The sequence below is a fragment of the Ceratotherium simum genome, chromosome 11 (genome assembly GCF_057802395.1).
Source record: "Ceratotherium simum simum isolate JZ-2026a chromosome 11, ASM5780239v1, whole genome shotgun sequence".
Classification (NCBI taxonomy): Eukaryota; Metazoa; Chordata; class Mammalia; order Perissodactyla; family Rhinocerotidae; genus Ceratotherium; species Ceratotherium simum.
Genome location: NC_141910.1, coordinates 52,370,823 through 52,393,001, shown reverse-complemented (window position 1 = coordinate 52,393,001; position 22,179 = coordinate 52,370,823). Strand labels below are relative to the sequence as shown.

At 47.5% G+C, this 22,179-nt stretch overlaps 1 protein-coding gene across 1 annotated transcript in view; it reads left to right on the top strand.

The window, feature by feature from the left end:
* PLB1 (phospholipase B1) overlaps positions 1-22,179 on the top strand; it is a 127,034-nt gene that overhangs the window by 20,793 nt on the left and 84,062 nt on the right. The window contains exons 10-17 of the mRNA XM_014781358.2: positions 5,669-5,731; positions 6,525-6,583; positions 7,505-7,580; positions 8,546-8,641; positions 9,718-9,774; positions 15,651-15,722; positions 16,534-16,608; positions 18,650-18,713. Coding sequence (XP_014636844.2) covers positions 5,669-5,731; positions 6,525-6,583; positions 7,505-7,580; positions 8,546-8,641; positions 9,718-9,774; positions 15,651-15,722; positions 16,534-16,608; positions 18,650-18,713 — 562 coding nt within the window. The remainder of the gene's footprint in view (positions 1-5,668; positions 5,732-6,524; positions 6,584-7,504; positions 7,581-8,545; positions 8,642-9,717; positions 9,775-15,650; positions 15,723-16,533; positions 16,609-18,649; positions 18,714-22,179) is intronic.

Below are 22,179 nucleotides of genomic sequence, written 5' to 3'. Positions count from 1 at the left end.
GGCTGGGCCTGATGGCACCTATTTCAGAATTAGGCAAATAGACAGATGGATAAATAAATGGAAATAGATATCTAAGAGCTCAAGGGACCATATACAAGGGTACGTGTTTTTAACTTACCATCCTTCATGCCAGGAAAAGGAAATTGAGGTGTAGATAAGCTGAGTCAACGATCATTCTGCAACTGAGCAAAATCGGCTTCCTGGTTAAAAATTATTTTGCCTGTTTAACTCTGATTTCATGTAAGTACTGAATTTAGGAAATAAAATAGCCTATGTACTCTTGTCATAACCTCTTGGCCCGTGGACTATAGTTGTAATGAGAAGCGTACTGTTTATGTAGGTGGACTGTATCTTCCAGGCTCTTTGGCTTTCCTGGGAACAGGACATGAAACATGTGTCTTTGTTTATTTACATAGGTGACTATCTATGACTTAAGTCTTTATTGAAGATTGTCCAGGTTAGGATCAGTTGAAAGTGTAAGGGGTGGCTTAGAAATCTAGGCTATGGTGACATAAATGGCACACAGACTCTCCTTCAGGAGCCTGAAGCCTGGTTGCCACCAACCTCGCCCTGCCACGGCAGTCCAATTACCTGCCCACTGTCCTCTCAGCCACCTTCCGGTAGCTCTGCCACGCCATGGCACAAAAATAGGTGAAGTTTCTTAAGGTGCCGTCCTCTTTTCTGTGCCCATCTCCCACAGTGTGCACTCTTGTCTTCCTCCAAATGCCCCATGCTCCCATTGACTTCTAACCCACCATCAAAACCCCCCTTCCTTTAGTGATGTTGGGCCCTGGGAGAATGCAGATGGAAGCCCACCTTCTCTAGCCAGCTCTTATTCAACAATGTACCTGCAGATCTCCTGGGTTTGTAGCACATAGGTATTGAAGGTCTATTGTTCTACTTCACTCTCTGTTTTTGCCCATGCCAAATGAAATTTACATGCCCTGTTTATTCTCTGCCCCCTGCCCTTTGGTCATTATGCACTCTGTCCCCCCCCCCTGCCCCGTTCTGGTCATTATGCATACCAGCATTTATTCATGAAAGAAGTGCTTAAACAAGCATTTGGGCATTGCTGCGTTCCTCTCCACATCCACTCATCCATCCATCCATTCATCCATCCATCTATTTGTTCTCCCGGAAGTTATCATATTCATGCATAAATTCATTCTCTAACATGCAGTCACATGCTATTGTATTTATGATGAGTTTGTTTATGCTAGCATTCATTTGATTTTTTAAATGTTTGAATGCATTAATTGATGCTTACACTCATTCATGATTTCTTCCATACATTTTATCTTGCACTCAATCATTCCTATGTGAATTCTTGCATTCTTTCATGTATTTATGCCTTCAAGCACTCTTGACTACATGATGCATTCTTGTGTGCATGTATCTAGCTATCGTTATTTACTTTTATTAATTTGTGTGTGTGTGAGGAAGTCCGGCCCTGAGCTAACATCCGTTGCCAATCTTTCTCTTTTTTTTGCTGAGGAAGACTAGCCCTGAGCTGATTTCTGTGCCCATCTTCCTCTATTTTGCATGTGGGATGCCACCACAGCATGGCTTAGTGAGCGATGCGTAGGTCTGCACCTGGGATCCAAACCTGTGAACCCCAGGCTGCTGAAGCGGAGCAGGCAAACTTAACCACTATGCCACCAGGCTGGCCTGACTTTTATTAATTTTTAGTTACACAAGCAATGCACAAATGTTTTCTCCTTTAAAAAAACTAAAATATTACAGTTAAAGCTAAAATACCCTTTGGCCACCGCCTCCAATCCTCTCCCTTTTTATTTCTAAGCCTTTTGCATATCTATGAATCCTAATATTATTTTGTGTGTATGTGTGTGAATGAGAGAGATTTACCATAAATAGTATACTATTGAGCAATTTTATTCACTAATCAAATATTTTTGATATCTAGTCATGTTGATACATGTGGGTTGAGTTTATTCCTGTTACTTGCCTAATAGTATTCCACTGTGTAAATTTACTACATTTTATTTCACCTTTCCCATTGATGGTCATTTAGGTGTTTCTAGTTTTTCATTATTATAAACAATCTTGTTCATTTACTTGAACACGTGTGTTTTTCTAAATACAGTGATTTTCAGATTGTAGATTGAAGTGTATTAGTGGGTCAAAAATCAGTTTTAAAGATTATAACCAAAATTGTAAAAAATATAAATAGAATAAGCTATAAAATATTAGAGTTTATTGCATGTAGTAAGGTAAGTTTTGGTTCATGATTATTTTTGCTTCATTTTCTACATAGGTGGTTGTACTGGGTGGCGATGCTAAACATATCTCACACTGGCTCATGGTCAAAATAGTTGGAAGAAAAGTGCCTAGAGCAGATTCTTTTTTTTTTTTTTTTTTTTTTAAAGATTTTATTTATTTATTTTTTCCCCCAAAGCCCCAGCGGATAGTTGTATGTCATAGCTGCACATCCTTCTAGTTGCTGTATGTGGGACACGGCCTCAGCATGGCCGGAGAAGCGGTGCGTCGGTGCACGCCCGGGATCCGAACCCGGGCCGCCAGCAGCGGAGCGCGTGCACTTAACCGCTAAGCCACCGGGCCGGCCCTAGAGCAGATTCTTAAACACGGAATTTCCAGTCATCAGATATATACACTTTAAGTCTTTTTTTTTTTACCTTTATTTTATTTATTTTTCCCCCCAAAACCCCAGTAGATAGTTGTATGTCATAGCTGCACACCCTTCTAGTTGCTGTGTGTGGGACTCAGCCTCAGCATGGCTGGAGAAGTGGTGCATCGGTGCGCGCCCGGGATCCAAACCCGGGCCACCAGTAGCGGAGCGCACACACTTAACCGCTAAGCCACGGGGCCGGCCCTATACACTTTAAGTCTTGATAAGGACTGCCTAATGCCCTCCAAAGTGGCTGAATCCATTTATATCCCCACCAGCGTCTGAGAGCACCTGTTCCCTACAACCTTTCTAGTATTTGTTGTTATCAAACTTAATGATTTTTGTCAATATGTGAAATTCCCTCAAGATCTAGTCATGTTGATACATATGGGTTGAGTTTATTCACATTTAGAACCTCACACTTTTAATTGGTTGTAAACGTATGACAAAAGGAATCATGCTTCACTCCCGGTTCCTAAATGGCTATACACCAGTGACTTGATCTTGTAAGTTTAGCTCACCGTAGTAGTGCTTACTGGCATCCATTCAAATTCTCTTTTTATTAAATTTTTTCTTCCATCTTGATTTTCCTTTTGCACAAAGACCACGAAGGCTTTGGAGCCTAGAATAAATACCACCTGTGCTTCCATTTCCCCCAAAGGACCTGGTGGCTCCTTAGTCTGGCTCTCGTGGCCTCCTTGGCCGGGGCCTGCTGGCTCGTCCCTTCATGCTTCTGCTGTCCAGACCCACCACTCACCTCCTCGTCTTCCTGGTGGTGTCTCTGGCCACGGCTCCCTCTGCAAGCCAACCCTGTGGGATAGCTCAACACCCCCCATCAAAGAAGTTCTTATACGGCATTATTTCATTCCCCAAAGCACATCCCAGGCACAATCTCTCCCCCAGGGGTTGTTCTGCAGAGTCCCAGGGGCCACTGGAGGTGCCTCTGAGGGCAAAGGCAAGGCTGAGACAGTGGGCTCCAGGCTTCCACCTGACCCCGAAGAACAGCTCTGCCTTTACCTGTGTTGCATGTCAACAATGTCCTGAAACAGTTCATATGAGAAAAGGGTGTTTTAGTGTTGAGAAGAAATGTTAAACTACTGTCCTGCCTTGCTTTAGGACCTGGAATTCTCCTCCCCTCAAGAGGCCTTTGGGCTCCTTTCATGGGCACTAGATAAGGGCCTGTGTCAGTGTTTGTTTTTTAGGGGTTTCTTAAGACCAAAGCCAGGAGAGAGTAAAATCAGGAGCCCTCCATCAGGCAGTGACAAGGCTGCTTTGGAGCTGCTAAGGTGGGTCTGGCTATTCTAAGGCAGGTGCTTCAGAGGTAACCTGGTAACCTGGCTGACAGCAGTGACACAGGGATGCTTCTAGGGTCTGGACTCTTGTTTACTGCTCTCTAGTAAAAGTCTAGTTTTATTAATGAGTGAGATCAAAAGTCAGTTAGAAGAAAAAATGAAGAAACAAATAAAAACCAAAGCCAACGACACTGGAAGAAAATATACACATTTATTCATGACATGCCGTTAGAAATAGGTGTCAATATTTTGGAGGGTACATTGCAGTATAGTTCAAGAAAACTAAAAGTATATCTTTTGACTGAATAATCCTACTCCTTGGAATAAATCCCAAGGAAATATTTATTAGAAAAGTTAAGTCTTGTCTCAGGCACATTTTCATAATAGAGAACTCTTTTGAATCTGGAGGCAAAAAATATAAATGGAAATGTGCAAGTGATTTGGAGAACTAAGCTTTTTCCTGACTTTGGGTTCAAGGAGTTTATGATGTGTGCCCTATACATGAGGGACATTTCATAGGAGCATAATGTCTTCCACTAAGGAACAGAGACAGTTGGTGCCCCAGGCGACAACCAGTCAGTGTCTGGAGTGACTGGATGGCCCCAATTCACTCTACAGCCCTGAATAAGCACCTTGACTGACGAGTTTCCAAAGCAGGGTGCGCCCTCTGGGAAAACCACGCAGGGCTTCCCTGGTTTCTCTGGGGAGGATGAATGCCCTGAATGTGGTGCAGATGGGCAGCGAGGACATTTCTAGGAGGAGTTCCCAAGCCTCTTCAGAAGAGAAAGTGAGCCGCTTAGTGTCATGCTCAGGAAGAGACTCACTTAACGGAAGCAAACTAGGCAGAAGGCTTTATTGCTGGTACCGCAACAGAGCGGGCTGAACCTTCCAGAGACAACCTCGCACCGGTGCAGGGATGCGGGGTGGAGGGCTGCCCTCCATGCAGTCCCAGCCCCAGTGATTGGCACCTGTCTCACTGCCTATGTCCCCCCAGGAAACAGAACAGCTCCTTGCCTTCCCGTCTGAGCCAAGTCTCCTCAGGGGACAGCCAGTTTGCAGGCAGCTTAAAAGTTTGACATGTTATAAAGTTTACCTTTGTTTTCTGTTTTTTTTTGTTTACATTGAAAAGGTAAACCTTTTCATGTGCTCTCCTTTGCTTATTTTCATTACCTGCAAGGAGTTGGGTAGGAGGTGTCTTGAAATACCTCAGTGACAGGTGCCCACTCAGACTCTTTCTCTGGAAGCCCTTTTCTTACTGGGGGCAAATGTGGCAGAGAGAGGTCTGATAAGATCATGCCATGCAGAGGTTTTGAGGCCCACCTGGGTCCTTAACTCCAGGGGTAATGTATTCTCCCTTTGGAGCAGATTTTCTTCAAATAAAAGTGATTCCCTCACCCCTTGGGAGTAAGTGGAGTCTCCCATCCCTTGTGTGGGCTTTAGAATTGCCTTGACCTTGACTTTGCCCTTCCCTGACAAGGAACTTCTCATTTGGGGGAGTTTGGTTTTTCCTGATGGATGATAGTTGGGGAAGTCAGAGAAGGCCAAAAAACTCAGGAAGGTCTGGGAACTCTATACTTGTTTGTGGGAAACTGGGATCTGAATGAGAACTTTGTCACTGTCATCTCAGCTGAGGGCAGAGGGGGAGAGAAAGGCCAGCCATGAGCCTGGGCATCCTTAGCCCCGTGTCCGCCCGTCCCCACCTGCACTCAGCACATCTCTCCTCTCACAGCAAAGCCAGGTGACAAGTGGCATGGACAAGCTGACTGGAATCCTGGACTACCTGCACCAGGAGGTGAGGCTTGTGGCTTCCCCAGCTCTGTGAGACCACACACCCGGAGCTTCCTCACGGGCGCCTTCGGCAGCCAAGAGGAAGCTGCCCTTCCCAGGGTTGGCGGGACGAGTTCTGGTTTACTCTCAAATGGCCTCCACTGGGGTGGGGGAAGTGGACCCCCATGAGGGAGATCAAGACCCTAGAGACAGAGAAAGCTCTGGAGGAGCCAGTCTCCTCACCCTTCTAATGAAAATGGGTCAAGTATTGAGCTTTTCACTCTTACAAAGGATGTTTCTGAGAGAGCCTTCTGGGGAGAAGAAGGAAGGAGCACAGTTCTCACTGGGGACTCGGTGACCCCACTCTGTCCTGAGGCCTCTCTCTGACTGAGTCTGGGGCACTGATGGCATTTCTCAAGTGACTGTGATGAAACTGCAGGTCCTGAGAATCCAAGGGGAGCTCTGTGGCTCTCACATCCCCTTCGCTCGCCCGAGAAGTCAGCTTTTCCGTCAGAGAGGGTCTACAGTCCCGTCGCCACCGTGGACCGGCTCCCCTGTTGACACTGTGGTGGGGAGGTGCCCTGCCCACCATGAGGGACAGTGAATGATGCATTTCTGGAATGGCACAGCCAGCAGGGCTGGCAGCTTTGGACTGACACCAACCAACATGTCCCAAAGGGGCCTGCCTGTTTAACCAAGGAAAGACCCGTCATGCTCAACCGGACCCCAAACTGGGCTCAAACCAGGGGTTCCAGAGAAGCCCCTGGGGAGCAATGGTGACTTTGCAAATGTTCATCTTCTCCCTCATATCCTCCTAGGTCCCCAAAGTGTTTGTGAACCTGCTGGATCTCTCTGAGGCAATGAGGGCCCAGCTCAGGTAATAAGGGAAGTGGAATGGGACCAGCATTTGTTGAGTGGCTGCCATGTGCCAGGCACTGTGTGGGCACTTCTCGTGCATTAATCCTGTGAGGGTGATCCAAAGGATGGAGGCTGAGAGAGATTAATCAATGTGTGCGCCATCACGGCCAGTGAGTGCAGAGTCAGGCTGGAGAGGGGTCCTCTGCCAAGTATTGTTTTGAGGACCAGTCAAAGGATGAAATAGTCACTCTGGTTGAGGTAGTGCTAGATGGCCTACCCCCACCAGAATGATTAGAGAGTTTAAAAAACAGGTTTGGCAAAACATCTATTAGCCAAGAAGTGATACTTCTGGAAATTGGAAAGAAAAAAAAAATTAGCCTAAAATTAGGTTATCTTCACAGAACTTGATTCCCATATATTTCTGAAATTTTTCATAGAATTTAAACCCCTTGAACCCAAATCCTAAGATTTCTGGCTTTGCACCCGGAAAAGAAGTTCATGTGGAAAAAAATCAGGGACAGTGAGAGGTGGTGACAATGGAAAGGAGAGGCCAGTGCTGAGGTGGAAGAGAGTTTGAGGAGAAAGGAAGCACAGAGTAGGGGAAGGAAGAACTGGAGGGTTTCTGCTATGGGGAGCAGTGAAGGGATGCAGTGTGTCAGGAGATGGATGAGAGGGAGCCATCTCCACATCCCTTCCCCACCGGAGGAAGGGACAGCTGGGGAACCAGATCTCCACAAGAAACCAACTCTCCACTCTACCCTTTATTGTCTTCAACATGTGCTTCCTTCCTCTTCCTGCATCCTCTAAGACTCCCGACTTCTCCTTCCCCACTCCCTAAGCAACTCTCAGGTCCCCCAACCCTCCTCTTCCCCCAAGGGGCAGCCCGAATGGCCCCAACACTGCATCCACGCTCTCATTTCTGGCTTGTTTTAACCTGCAGCCCCACAGCAGAGCCCTACAGGTGCTCAGAGGAGACCTCGAAGCTGTCCAAGGTTGTGGCACAGTGGTCCTACCAGGTGAGCCTGCACTGGGAGACTGGCTGTCAGCTCACAGGGGCAGGTGGTCATGGAGGAGAACAGGGTTGGTAAGAACAATTAGGGTGCAAGGTTGCTAATGTAGGACTTCTCCAACTGAATTCAAGACCAAGAGTCAGGAACCAAAAAGCTACTCTCAGTTCACTTCCTGGTGATGATTTGATTTTCCTGTATGTAAAGTGGAGATTACACTACCGCGGGTTGGGGTGGGGTGGGGGCAGTAGTGGTACTTTAGGTAAAAGACAGTGAAGAACTTCACAGATTCATTCTGAAATGTTTTTGGTCGTCATCACCATTCGTACTGCTGCATCTGTGGCTGGTGAGCTGGTTTTACACAGGCTGGGCAAAACCTTGTCCAGGGTACAGTCTTGTCCCCCAGACTACAGCACAAGGACAGCTCAGGGCTGCTGAAGATGTGCTTTCTAGTTTGGAGAAGAGACCCCAAGAGAGTGAGGATGGCTCGGTGGAAGCTATCGTCCCTAACAGCAAACAGCTCAAAGCACAGTTCCTACTGATGTGTTAACATGATTTTTGTTTAAGAGGAAAGTTACATACTAATCTATGTAGCACTTCTTTCACATCAGAAATGACATTTTTTTTTGAGTGGTTAATGCCACATCCCTCTACAGAACTTAGCCCTGGAACAGAGTACCGGGGCCCTGGCCACGTGCAGGGCTGGTGCACACATTTGACTCCCAGAGAATGTATTTCAGGTCTATCTCTGGTATTACCTAGTGCTGGGGCTTCAGGGGAAAATGAAAACCCAGTTTAGTTACTCAAAGGGACTCGAAGTGTAAGACACACAAAGGAGCTTCCAAATAGCATTTAATTCAGCACGTGATGGGTAATTCTGACTCAGGGCTGCTGAGGACTTCCTGGTGGCAGGATGGGGCAGCATGGGCTTCGCTCGTGCTCCTGGGTGCACATCTCTCCGCTCCCCTCTTCAGGAAAGCTGGGAATGTCTCCTGGCCTCCAGCAAGTACAATGAGCAGGAGTCCTTCGCGGTTGTTTTCCAGCCCTTCTTGTACGAGACAGCACTGTGGGTAAGTGAGAGCTGCCATGAGGCCACAGGAGCCAGACCAAGAGGAGCCTGGGCCACACCCCCTCCCTCTCCCATCCTCCCTGCTGCAGAAGCCCCAGCCCAGCTGGGCTTCACTGAGCCCAGGATATGCAGTCTCAGGGGGAAACTTTGCAATATTCTTATACTTTCTTAACAATTTCCCCACGGGGTTGGACAGCCCCATAAGGCAGGTTCTTAGAGGCAGAGCACCCTAGAGGTAAAAACCATGGACTCAGCCAGACTCCTGTCTCTGGAATGGGCTGGCTGTGTGACCTTGGCCAAGTTGTTCGAACTCTCTGTGCCTCAGTTCCTCATCTGTGAAACCAGGGCTGTCATCAATATTCCCTCCCTCTAGGGTGGTTGTCAGGATCACATGAGTAAACACGTGAGGACCTCAGAGCACCCCTGGTGCTTGGGAAGCCCTCAGTGTCTCTCAGCTGTTGTGATGATTCAGGATAGAATCTCCAGGGCGCCGCACCACACTCTCTCTGCACACTCTCCACATCCATCCTGGAAGGAAGGGTAGTTTGAGTTGCTCCCCCCCAGGTCACTGGGCACATGCCCCTTGCCCCAGTGGGGCCGCTCAGACCACGAGCACTGTGTGGGTCCACACCTGCTCACTGAAGTCTCTCTGATGCCTCTGGGGCTTCAGCACTGTGCGTCTGGGACAGTCCCTCCTTCTAGGCTCCTGGCTCCTGCCTGTTGGAGTCATGGTGCCTACTGCCAGGACTTCAATGATGTTTAAATTGTGATTTAAAGGGAGGAGGAATATTAGTTCCCATCCCCCCACCTACTCAGACCACCTCCCAAATCACTTCCCTGTCACCACGCCTTTGGCTATTTAGTTCCTTTATGGAGAACTCCATGATAACGAGGAGCAGCCAGACATTTGGCCCATTCCTGCAGGCCTGACTGCAGTCATATAAGCGCTGCCATTGCTGATGGGGTGTGGCTGAGGGTAAGAGTCTGGGTGGATCAGGGCCACCCCATCTCAAAGTGCACGGCAGGTCCATCCCATCCTTGGGGGCACACAGGGGTTGTTATCTGGTTCTTTTCCAGAGGAAGCAGCCACTCGAGGATCCCACCTCACTCGCCTTGAATCTCTGGAACAACATGGTGAGTGGGCAGGGCCCTGGGAGGCTACCATGCCAGCCTGGGGGTTTGGCCTACAGAAGGAGGAGCAGGGTGTCTACCATCCTGCCCACTGCTCTGACAGAGCGGTTGCAGGACACCAGCGGGATCCTAGGATGATGGCTCTGGGCCCAGGGATCCTTCCCACCCCCTGTCACAGCCCAGCTCTCACCGCCTGGGAGTTTCATCTCCTGGTCCCAGGGGCTGGGCTGCAGCTCTACCAGTGAGCAGGGCTCTCTGGGCAGCCTCAGTCCTGCCCTTCCTGGAGGTGGGGAAGTTTCCTGGGAGTCTGTCTGGGAGACTTCACTTGAGGCCCTAGAGATCAGGCTCACGTAGCAATTCTGGCGCCGCTCTCCCTCACTTTACACCTAGGTGCCATCGTGTGGTTTCAAAGGCCCAGGGTGGTTCCTGGAATGAGCATGGACTTTAGAGAGATGAAGACCTGGGTTCAAATCCTAATTCCACTTCTCACAAGCTGTGTGAACTTAGGGTCTCAACTCCCTTTCTGCAAAACCCAGATCATCACCCCTGACCCCACACGTGTCAAGTGTGGAGCTCGCTCCTGACCCACAGTGAGCTCTCAGCACGTGCTGGCCCTTCATACTGTAACTGTGACAAGCTTTCCCAGACTCTGAAGGTCCCCTAGGCCTCTTGGGGGTTAGTCAATGGACGGAATGTAACATTAAAACTTTGAACATTTCCAGGGCACCAGACAAGGACCTGATTTGGCCATTTATTTTTTCCCCATCCAAGCTGCCCTATTTTTAGAATTCCAGTGACAGAAACTTGTTTCTCTTCTTCCTTGGATTAGAAAAATTTCTCTCCATCCCCTCAACTGACGTGCTATCCTGAGGACCATGAGCAGCTGCCTTTCAGCACCCATGAGCCAAGGCAGAGGGCAGGGAGGGGAAGGGAGCCGCCCCAGACAGCCCGTGGCAATGAAATCACACTGCCCTTTGGAGAAGGCATTTGGTTTCTTTGAACAAGGATCCTTGTTAGTGGGCCTGACCCTTGGGTGGGATACTCCCCCAGCAAACCATTCTCCTGCTGGTCTCCTGTGAAGGGCAGAGAAAAGGAACCTGCCCCGTCCTGCAGGGGCTGCCCACCCTCCACCCCATCCCTGGGGGAGAAGGGCTGATTATTCCAGCTCAGCAAAACCTCTCTCCTCCTGTCCTATATCACCTTTCTCCCAAGCAACCGAAGGGCGCCTACAATGTGCCTGCCCTATGCTGGGCCCAAGGAAGATATGGGAGACACACCAAGCAGCTTCTGCCTGTATGAGCTTAGGGTAGAGTCAGAAGGGTTAGGCACCAGAGGAACAAGATGATGTGCTAGACTGTGCATCCCAAAGCGACATGGGCCAGAGGTCAGGGCCCCGTGAGGATGGGATTCCAATTGGTTTTGTGGGATTTGTCGGAGGAGGTCGGGGTGGACATTCTTAAGCAAGAGGACCTTTGTGAGCAAAGAGCATGGAGAAAAGGAGCCAAATGCATCAGCAAGGGACAGGAGGAGGATGGTCTGATAAGAGAGGAAACATGGGGATAAGGAGGCCTTGAGAATGAATGAAGCACCTTGATCGCCAGACAGAAGGAAGCTAGAGAGAGCAGATCCCAGGGAAAGGGCTCCCTTTTCTCTCTGTCTCCCTTCAGTCACAGTGGTGGCAGCAGCAGTGATAACTGCCTTTACTGAGCCCGAGTGATGTCCTGTGCGTTCATTGGGCACATGGCACACACAGTGTCCTGTAACCCACTTGAGGGCGAAGGTGGGCAGGTGCACAGAGGGAAACAGAAGGTCTCACACTCAAGGCCAAAGGACTGGGACATGGTAGGTGTCACAGGGGCTCCGAGAAGGAAGAGGAGGCTTTCCTGGGTGGGCATTTACCTGCCCAACCAACCACCAGCTATTTCCTGGTTCGATTCCTCAAGCTTCCTGCAGTGGGGCCAGCGAGGAGGGAGGGTTTCTCCAGGTGCGTCTGCCCTTGGCTTCCTCATGGGCAAAATGCCAGACCATCCCACGGCTCCTGGAGTGAGCACAGCAGAACACATGGACGGCTCCTGCAGGCATGGGTTAATCCATGAGAAATTAGGAACATAACAGGCTAGGGCAAACGGCACTGGGTGAGGAGCCAGAAAACCTGGGTTCTGGTTCCAGCTGTGCTTTTGGTTGTTTCTTGAGGTGAGTCACGTGGTCTTTCTGGGCCTCCATTTTCTCTACTTGCCAGTGTCAGAGGGTCTTGGGAGAAAACAGGAGCGGTTCACCTTTGGGTTCACTCCTGTGTCCTCCCATGGAGACGGGGAGGCCAGAAGTGCCTCTGCCTCCATCTCTGTGAGCCTCTGCTGTGCTGGGCTTTATTGAGACCACAGAGGTAAAAGCCAGGTATGTCCATCCGTGCCCACATTCAAAGACACACAGAGCCCCAAATGAGGGCCACCCTCACACATGGGGAGCAGAGAGGAGCCTGCAGAATTGCTGTGACCACAGGAGCCCAGGTTCTACTGTGATAAAAAAACAAAATTCCAACAGAGTAAATTTGAAGATCTAATTGGCTTTCTTCACGATTCAAGAACGGGGCAGCATCTCTTCTAGCAAATAGAAGGGCATTCAGGAGTTGGACAAAATGGAAAGCTTTTACAGGCAGAAGGAGGGTGGGGTAAGGAAGCTATTAGCAAAAGGAAAGAAAGCATTGCTTCAGGCCAGGATATCTTCTTATGGGGGGAAGAGAAGGCAGGGGTTTTATGTAGATTACCTCACTGCTGCTCACCTGGAAATTTCAGATCGACTGTTAAAAAGGTCACACTCCTAGGATTCACTGAAACTGTAATTAAGTCTTGGCTTGCTATGATGGGGTCAAATGACTCCATTTTGGGCCTGTTATTTCTTTTGTAACAACAGCTTCTCTCCTGACCACACTCCAGGACACAATGGTGGGTATGGCTGTGCAGGGCCATACCAGCTTCTGCTCTCCCTGACCAAGCCCCAAAATATGTGTTAAGTGACAAGGGCCAGTGGAGGAAGACTCCACACACCCACACACAGTGGTTGTGAGCGGCCCTGTTTCTGAAACACACTTGGAACCATCCCAGCTGAAGGAGCCCCCTAGACTGAAGCTGAGCCCCTGGCACACAGCTGAGGAGGATTTTGTGTTGCAGACATAATTCATTCCCTAGGCCCTTTCTGCCTCCTCCTCCTCCTCAATAATTTCTAATAATTCTTATATGACAATAGTTTTGAAGAGACCTACCTTTGGGCACCTCGATTGCCAGATCCTTCCAGCCATCATTGACCCTTACCTTATGCCAAGCCCTGTGCAAAGTGCTAGAGCCACGGGCAGGATGAGAACACTCAGGAATTGCTCACAGTCGAGTGGGAATTTGCTCCTCGGAGAGGTCAAAGGTCATCCCTCCCACACCCCCCCCCCATACGCCAGTTAATTTCAGGGTGGCAGGGCAGCTATGCAGAGGAGATGACTATGTGAGCAATTAAAGGACTAAAAAAAGGAGTAAGCACAAAGACCAGCACCCAGTGTCCCTACCCTGGAGCGTACGTGCATTTATGTGCAGTCCAGAGTGGCAGGAGAAGGAGGGACACAAGAGGGATCATTTGCAGTAGTGGCATCATTCTCCATCCTCTCTGAAGATAGATGAGGATAAAGAGTCAGAATGAATGTAAAGAGGACTAGTGGCAGCGGGAAAAATGTGGGTGACTAATAAAGAGACATTTAGGACAAGGTTCTTAATGAGTTTGTTGGGAAAACCTATGAATTTTCCTTCCTTGAGGTTCTTCAAAAATAGGCCCTGCTATATCCATTCTACCAGAATAATTAAGATGTTGCTCTCTCAATGTTTCTTTCCAGACTCTATTATTAATTTAATTCTTGAAAAATGGGAGAAGAGAAGAAGGCAGGCCAGATTGACACTGGGCCACCAACACAGACCCACTAAATGCTCCCTTTCAGAGCAGCCCTGAACATTCTGGGTGGGACCTCCGATTTCTAGGAGGGCCCACCATCTGAATACAACTGAAAGAAGGTGGGGAGCCCAGTTTCGCCTCCAGCCCTTGAGCTCAAGGGTTGACACACCTTTTCCAAAAGGTCAATTACACCCTCTTATCTGTCCATTTGGGTGAAAAGCCAACCCGAGAGGGGTAAATTTCTTTCTTTGCGTCTTGTTTACTGGGCACAAATGCCAGAATAAGATAATGCTAAAGAATCTGAAATCCTAGTGGAGGATGGCAGAGCCCATGACTGAGCCAGACAGGGTGCTCCATCCTGCAGCGCCTCCTCTTGTGTCCCCTGCCAAGGTCCTTGGAAGGGGACATGAGGGACAAAGGTGACACGGGAGCCTAGCACCTGCCGGCAGTAGGGCTGACAGCAAACATGAGGGTCCCAAACAATGGAAAATGGCACATGCAAAAGAAAACCTGTGATCTCTCAAAGCCACTGCATTTTTCTTTTAACCTTTCACGGATACATAATGAACATTTAAAAATACAAAAGGAACTTTAAAAAAAATCCCTCCCCCATCGAATTCTTCAGCTGCCTTCATTTTCCTATCTTCCCATCAATGCTTTTACCTGAGTTTATCACCTGCTGGGACACCATCCATTTTCTGTTTATGTTGCTAGATAGGCTTCAGTTATCATCTAAGTAGCTGCCTGTATCAGAGCTGATATCACCATCACTCGTTCCTGAATCACCGGGCATTCTAGTTGTTTGTGTGTGGGGGCTGTACTGTGTGCTGTGTCACTGTACCTCTGTGTCCCAGTTAAAGACATGGGACTTGACCCAGAACCCATAAGTGGCTGCACTTGCGTCTGTGTAAGCAGGTCCCAGGTAACAGAGGGTTTCATTCCCTACCAGAGGTGAGTTTACGCACACAAAGGGAAGGGGAGCTTTACACAAGCCCATGTATTTGCCCCTCCTTCCCATCCCTGCTCTCCTCTCTGAGGGAAATTTAATCAGTGGGCCAGCCAATAGCTGGGTAGCCAGGAGAGGGGTGAGAAGTCAAGCTGAGTAACTATCCACTGGATGGTCAGGAAGCTGGTGACCCACTGAGAGAGATTTGGTTGGAACCAAGACACTGATGTCCCAGTCCTGTCTCAACCTCTCTGGTGTTCAGTTTCTCCTGTGATTCAGGAAAGCCAGCCCTGGTGGTCTAGTGGTTAAGATTCAGTGCTCTCACTTCCACAGCCCAGGTTCATTTTCTGGTCAGGAAACCACACCACCCGTCTGTCTGTTGTCATACTGTGGCAGCTGCGTGTTGCTGTGATGCTGAAAGCTATGCCACCAGTATTTCAAATACCAGCAGGGTCACCCATGGTGGACACGTTTCAGCAGAGCTTCCAGACTAAGACAGACTAGGAAGAAGAACGTGGCCACCCACTTCCAAAAAAGTTGGCCATGAAAACCTTATGAATAGCAGCAGAGCATTGTCTGATACAGCGCTGGAAGGTGAGAGGATGGCCCAAAAAGACTGGGCAGGGTTCCGCTCTGCTGTACCCAAAGTCGCTAGGATCTGGAATCCACTCGACGGCACGAACAACTAAAATATCAGGAGAAGTGGACTAGGAATCAATGATCTTCTCATGCAGTGGGCCTCAACTTGAGCATGCATCAGAATCCCCTGGAGGGCTTATTAAAACTCGGAGAACTGGACCCCACCCCAGAGTTTCTGACTCAAGTAGGTCTGGAGTGGGGGCTGGAAATTTGCATTTCTAATGTGTTCCCAGGTGATGCTGCTGCTGCTGCTGGCCCAGGGTCAAACCCTGAGAAACACTGGGCTAATGAGTCTTTCTCACTGGAACCCTGGAATGCTGCCACCTGTGCAAGACTTTTCTGTTCTAAAGATCACCTTCTTTTCTAGATGAAGCCAGCAGGACAGAAAGATGAGCCATTCAGTGCAGAAGAGAGGAAGCTGGTGAAATGTCCCTCTGAGGTAGGCAAGGACTGGGTGGGAGAGAGAATCTCTTGCTGAATTGGGGAGAGAGATGGAATAACCAAGTGGGCTTTGCTGTGAAGTGGGGTCTTCCCTGGCTGAGACTTTAGCTCCTAGAGTCTTGGGGCTGTTCTTCTGGGCCTGGGCACAGCTTTGCATACTTGGCACACTTAAGGTTTATACACCTGTGAGCCAGGAAAGTCGTTTTAGCAGAACTGAGGCCCCTTCCACGCCTGTGGCATTAGGGACATAGGGACAAAGCCACAGCTCATCTGGCCCCAAATGTGAAGATGGGTGTCTTAAATATGTGCCTAATATGTAAGTAGGCATGTAATTAATGTTGCTGAATAAATGGATGAGAAAATAACTGAACATAAATGAGTAGAATTCCTTTTATCATTTAATGCCAGTCAAATTTTTGGCTTTCTTAAATGAATTAGAAAGTTTTTTGTTACTAGGCTGTAAGAACTCTATAATTCACCCTGCTTTCCTCTTTGCTTTGGCTGCCAGGAAGCTTAAAATTAAGTTCTCTTTTCATGGAAATATATGTACTTTGCCTAGTAGCATGAACCACTGGGTAGAAAGCAAGAGATGCTGACTATTGCAGATGGGAAATTTCAAAGCATTAGTGAGCTCCGTCAGGGAACTAATGGGTAGCACAGAGAAGAAAACCAGAGAATGGTTTTCTCCTCATTTAAAGGATGGTATGAATGTTCCAAATTGGCCAAAGGCATTGCTGGATGGTAAAGCCTGATGATGAAAGGATATGGACTTCTGGGTCATGGTTACAACACATTACCTTTCTCTGCAGGAGAATCCCTACCTGTTCACCTACAGGAACAGCAACTACCTGCCCACGATGACAAAACTCGCTGAGAGGCTTGAGGTATGGAGAGGTTTTCTGTGATTGACAAATATGCAAATGAACCAGGGGCCATACCCCTCCCTGAGTCTTTGGAACCTTCCACGTGGTTCTTTATGTCCTGGAACCCTGTGGGCAGGCTGGGGAAGGTGAAGGATCAAGTGTGTTGCTGTCACCTCAGTGCCTGAAGCAGGTCTGCCCTATGGCTCCGTCTTTAGGCTTCACAGAGTGTGTTGGGGTGCTCAGCACTACCTGCTCCCCATCTATTTCGATGTAAGACAAGATTCTTCAGGCCTTTTCCAAATCTCTAACAAGTTCTTTTAAACTCATCTGAGCCCTTAATCCAAGAGAAAGTTAAGAAAAGGCAGAGAAATGTGGTGAAGTCTGAAACCAGACAGCATGGAGACCGAAAGGCCTCAGAAGTCGGCCCACACCTGCATGGGCCACCTCACCCTTACTCACGTCTTGCTTATTGCTTATCTCATGACTCTGATAATTCCTGGCAAGATTAGATAGGGCACCCTGCACTCCTCTGAGGAACTAAGAAACACTTGAATGTTGATTTCCTCCTTCTCAGAGGACGGGGAACTGATAGGGCTTGAGACAAATTCCGTCCTAGTGCCATCCCTGCCTCCCTATCGTATAAAAGAGGGTGAGATTTACTCCATGTGGTAGAGGCAAAGCCGATGACCTGGGCCTCCATCACAAAGCGCGAGAGATACAGCGCGAAAAACTCTTGATTTATCAACTTGTCCCACACTTTCTAAGTAATATCACGGCAAAGAGGATACACGTGAGAGGCAGCAGGGCACAGTGAGGTGAGAGAACTGGCTCTGGATTCAAGTCCAGGTTTGTCCACTTACCGGCTCTGTGTCAATGGGCAAAGTACTTGACCTCTCTGCCTTGGTTTTTTAATCTAGGAAATGGTAATAGTCATAGTCCTACCTCACAGAGTTGTTGTTAAATTGTAATAAGTTAATAAGTATAAAGCAGGTATAACAGTATCTGGCATGCCATGAGTTCTATATGTGTCACTGTTATTATCATATGTTAAGAGGGAGCAATACATTCCTTCAGGATACATTTATTGAATACCCGCTGTAGAGCTTGCTGGAACGCAAGCTCAGGGAGGGCAGGGACTTAGAGTAGGCACCTAATCACTACTTGTTAACTGACAAAGTGGGTGGGTGGGAGGATGGATGGATACCAGGCATAGGAGATAAAAACGCAAATAAAATACATTGCTTGTCCCAAGGAACTCGGTCTAGTGGACTTGACCAGCAATTATAGCACAATGGAATAAGTACTATATTCTGGAAACTCACAGAAGAGCAACTAACAGACAGGAGAGAGTTGGGAAGGCTTCCCATGGCCTCAGTCTTGAAGGACAACTAAGGTTGAGCCAGGTGGATGGGAGTGTGGGCAAATGCAGGGAGGGAAAGGGCGAGGGAGAGTGGAGGTAAGTGATTGGGCAAAGGACTGGGGCATAGAGAGCAGGGAAAAGGCTGACCGTTTAGAATGTCTGGGGGCCTCTTAGGCCACGCTAAGCGGATGGACTTTATGCTGATGTTAATACAGACTAGAAATGTGTTGGTTCAACCAACAAACATATATCAAGCATGTACTGTGCACTGTTGTAGGCTCTGGGGATACAATAAACAAAACAGACAAAAATCCCTGTTTTCACTGAGAATTTGGGCAGGGAGTGACCCAGTTATTTTATGTTGAGAGAGAAAGTCATCTGGATGGATTCATAAGCTGGGGAGGAAGCCCACGGGACTGAAGGTAGTGATGTTGTGAATACTGCGGTATTCCGGACAAGAAGTAACAGAGGCCTGCACTTGGTCTGAGGTAGAGGGATGGGTCAAGAGGCGACCGCACTGGGAGCGTTTGGAAAGGATGTTGTGGACACTTGGATACGAGTGTTGAAGGAGAGGAAGAAATCTTAAGAGATACTTCGGTTTCTACGTGACGTGATATTTTCTAAAATAGAGGCCCCATTCTCACCCAATTTCTTATGTTGCAAGATCTATCTTTCCTTATTTCTTTGTGTATCTCATTTCAGGTGAGAGAAGGAACAGAGATTGGGTGCCCTGACAGGGATCCCTCCGACTCAATTCCCACCTCAGGTACTCGGCTTAAGTCAAGGGATTTTTTTTTTCCCCTTTTTCTCCCCAAAGCCCCAGTAGATAGTTGTATGTCATAGTTGCACATCCTGTCTAGCATGACTGGACAAGCGGTGCATCGGTACACGCCCAGGATCCGAACCCGGGCCGCCAGTAGCGGAACGCGCGCACTTAACCGCTAAGCCATGGGGACAGCCCCAAGTTAAGGGATTTTTAAACCCATTTGAGGCCCAAAATCATCAAAATGAGGAGCCCCTTAAGATGACAGGGCTTTCCACACAGTCTGAGACACACCTGAGAAGTATTTCAAGGACAATAGAAATAGCTCTGTATTTACATTTGTAAGTTCATGCCTGTGTTTCATTATTTTCTAACTAAAATACATCATTATCAGAAAGCATTTACTGAGCATTAACTGTGTGCCAGGCCACGGTCTGCAAGGAGCCCAGCATTAGTGAGTGAGCTGATGTCATTGTCCCTGCTTTTCAGCCTTGACGAGGTGAATTTTTTCCAAAAAGCAAAACTAGCTGTAAGCAGGAAGCAAAAATAACCAGTGCATACTCCGTGTCAGAACCACATGCAGATTGCACTCAAGCACTGCACAGAACAGGAAAGCACCCCGTCTTATGAATGTGCCATTTTCACTGCTTCTCAGTATTTCCAAAGTGACTGTTGCTGGGCCATGAAAATGAGACTTATGGAATGTTCTAGGCAGAGATCTTCCCAAAGAATGGCTGTCTAAAGGTTGGACCTTTTCCTCCAGGTGAACCAGCCTGGAGTGATGGCTGTGTGCATATGACTATGGGAGGTCACAGGAGGGCTGTATGGTGACACTCATGACTCAAAACATCAGCCCTGGAGCATTTCTGTAACAGTGCAGTGGGTTCCTGTGCCTGGTTCTGGAGGGTGACTCATATGTCCATTGATTTGTTCACTTGATCATGCATTTATTAGATGATTGCTGAATGCCTCCTATGTGCCTTCCAGGAGAGACAGTTAAGTTTGGGGATGTCACAGTGCCTAGAAGGAATCTTTCAGGGATGCAAATCTTTGTAGTCAGGTTGTCTCCTTTTGCTGAGTGTTAGTAGAGCAAATAATTGCCCTGGCTGTTAGCCTGCCCGTCATGCACATCTTAGCTCTACACACTCAAAGTAAGCCAAATGATTGGCAAGTTAAAAATCTTCTCACCAAAACTTTGCTTATATAGCTGACTCTTGTTCTAAGTTGCAGCATGGAATAGGCGATATAGATCTTACACACACAGTCTTTAGATATTTTCCCCCTACACTTGGTGACAACTCATTCCTATTGGTTAGTTTACTAGCAGGACTTTAGCAGCAGAAAGAAATTATTAGCTTCATATGTAGACCCTCCTATAGCAAAAACTCAAAGGTGTATGTAGGCACATATGTATGTGTGTCTATAGAGAGAGAGGGAGAGGGAGAATTTGCATTTTTTTATAGCCATACTTTACAGTGAAATAATATCCATCCCATTTTTAATCTCATCAATCTGAAGGATGATCTATAAAGCATTTTGCAATCTGTCTAGATTATCTTCCTATCACGACAATGATAACCAACCAGTCCATGAGAGCGTATCTCAACATCTGAAAGCCAAATAAAGTGTGAACCTCTTCTTTATTCCCTGGCCCTGAAGATTACTGTGTTTATTGGCACATGAAGATGTAAGCACAAGAAATCTCAGGACCTTGAGATCTGAGATATTCTGGTGATAGGAGCTGTCTGAATAAGAGATGGGTAGATTTAGGCATCCTTGATCTAACCAAGTGGGCGTGGAACCAAGACACGCATGCTGTCCACTTGGGTGGCAGCACTGACAGATGAACACTGGGCCTGTACTTCTGAGTCTCGCCTCAAAAGTGCCATTTAGAAAAATCGCCCCAGATAACTGGACAATAATGAAAAACACATTTCATTCCTGTGCGTGATCTATGACTGGAGATTTTAACCCTACTTGTGACTGCTGGGGGAGGCAAACCAACTCAGCGTAGGGCCACATTATGATTTTTCCTTGATAATTGTCATGTTTCTGTGAGGTCGTTCACTCTTCTGGAGATTGTGTTTGCCATTTCTAATCATGATGAAGGCATCTGATGCATACTTATAAGAGCAGATCATCTTATCTTTATACTCCCAATGACTCACATGGTGGTTGTTAGTGCCATCAAGTCGATTCCAACTCCTAGCAACCCTTGTGTTCAACAGAGCAGAACCCTGCCTGGTCTTTTGCTCCATGCTTTCACCTTCTGGGGCTATACCAGACAATGCTCCACTGCTCTTCATAGGGTTTTCACGGCCAATTTTTTCAAAAGTGGGTGGCCAGGTCCTTCTTCCTAGTCTGTCTTAGTCTGGAAGCTCTGCTTAAAGGTGTCCACCATGGGTGACCCTGCTAGTTGAAATACCGGTGGCATAGCTTTCAGCATCACAGCAACACATAGCACCACAGTATGACAACCGACAGACAGGTGGTGTGGTTCCCTGACCGGGAAACGAACCCAGGCCATGGTGGAAAGAGCGCCGAATCCTAACCACTAGATGGCCAGGGCTGGCTCAGCACATGCAAGGAGACGATAAATGGTTTTTGAACTAATCTGAATCATTGAGTATTTCTAATTAATCAAATCAATAATTCTCAGGGTTGAAAAGGATCTTAAAAACCAACTAGACCAAAGTGCCTTCCATTAAAACAATTTTTCACTAAGACTATCTTTAAAATAACTGTTTTGCCATCAGAGTTATTTAAAAAAACACTTTCCTTGTAGTCCCCTTGTCTGGTGTTTCTCTCAAACCAATCCACAGATACTCACAGCTAACCAAAAGTGATGTTTCAAAATAGGATACTGCCTTCGTCAACAGGCCATGGCCCCTAGCAGCCCTGGTGCCCCACTCTCATTCCCTCTGGAGCCCACAGGTGATGAAGCTTTTCCACTGATCCATGGGGCTTTGGGATGAGATAGAGTTGATCTAAGTAATTTTTTATAGCCAATTGGCATTTGGTAGCCAAAAGTAAAATATAAGCTTCTAATTTTTTCCTCCCAGTCAGTGCACACATGCAATTTGCTGCGTGCTACCTCCTATGGGCTTTATAACTTCATAAATACTTGCATTATTTTATATTACTACACGGCTCTGTCCCTAACATAGTTGAGATAACTAAGAAAAAATATGTTGGGCCTAGTAGCTGATTTAATGTTTCCCCAGGGAGAAAAGGAGTAGCATTTTGCAAATAAAAGTGGCAAGAAAGAGCCAGAGGGGCCACGGCTCATTGGCTACCTATTGAAGTTGGCTATCTATTGAAGCTGGCTATCTTGATGTCAAGCTGCTAATTACATGCAGAGGGAAAAATTCATAGTATTGAAAATAGGGACCTACAAAGATAATTATATGCCACTGTCACCAATAGTATGAATTAGAATAGCTCATTCATTTATTTTAAGCCATTAACT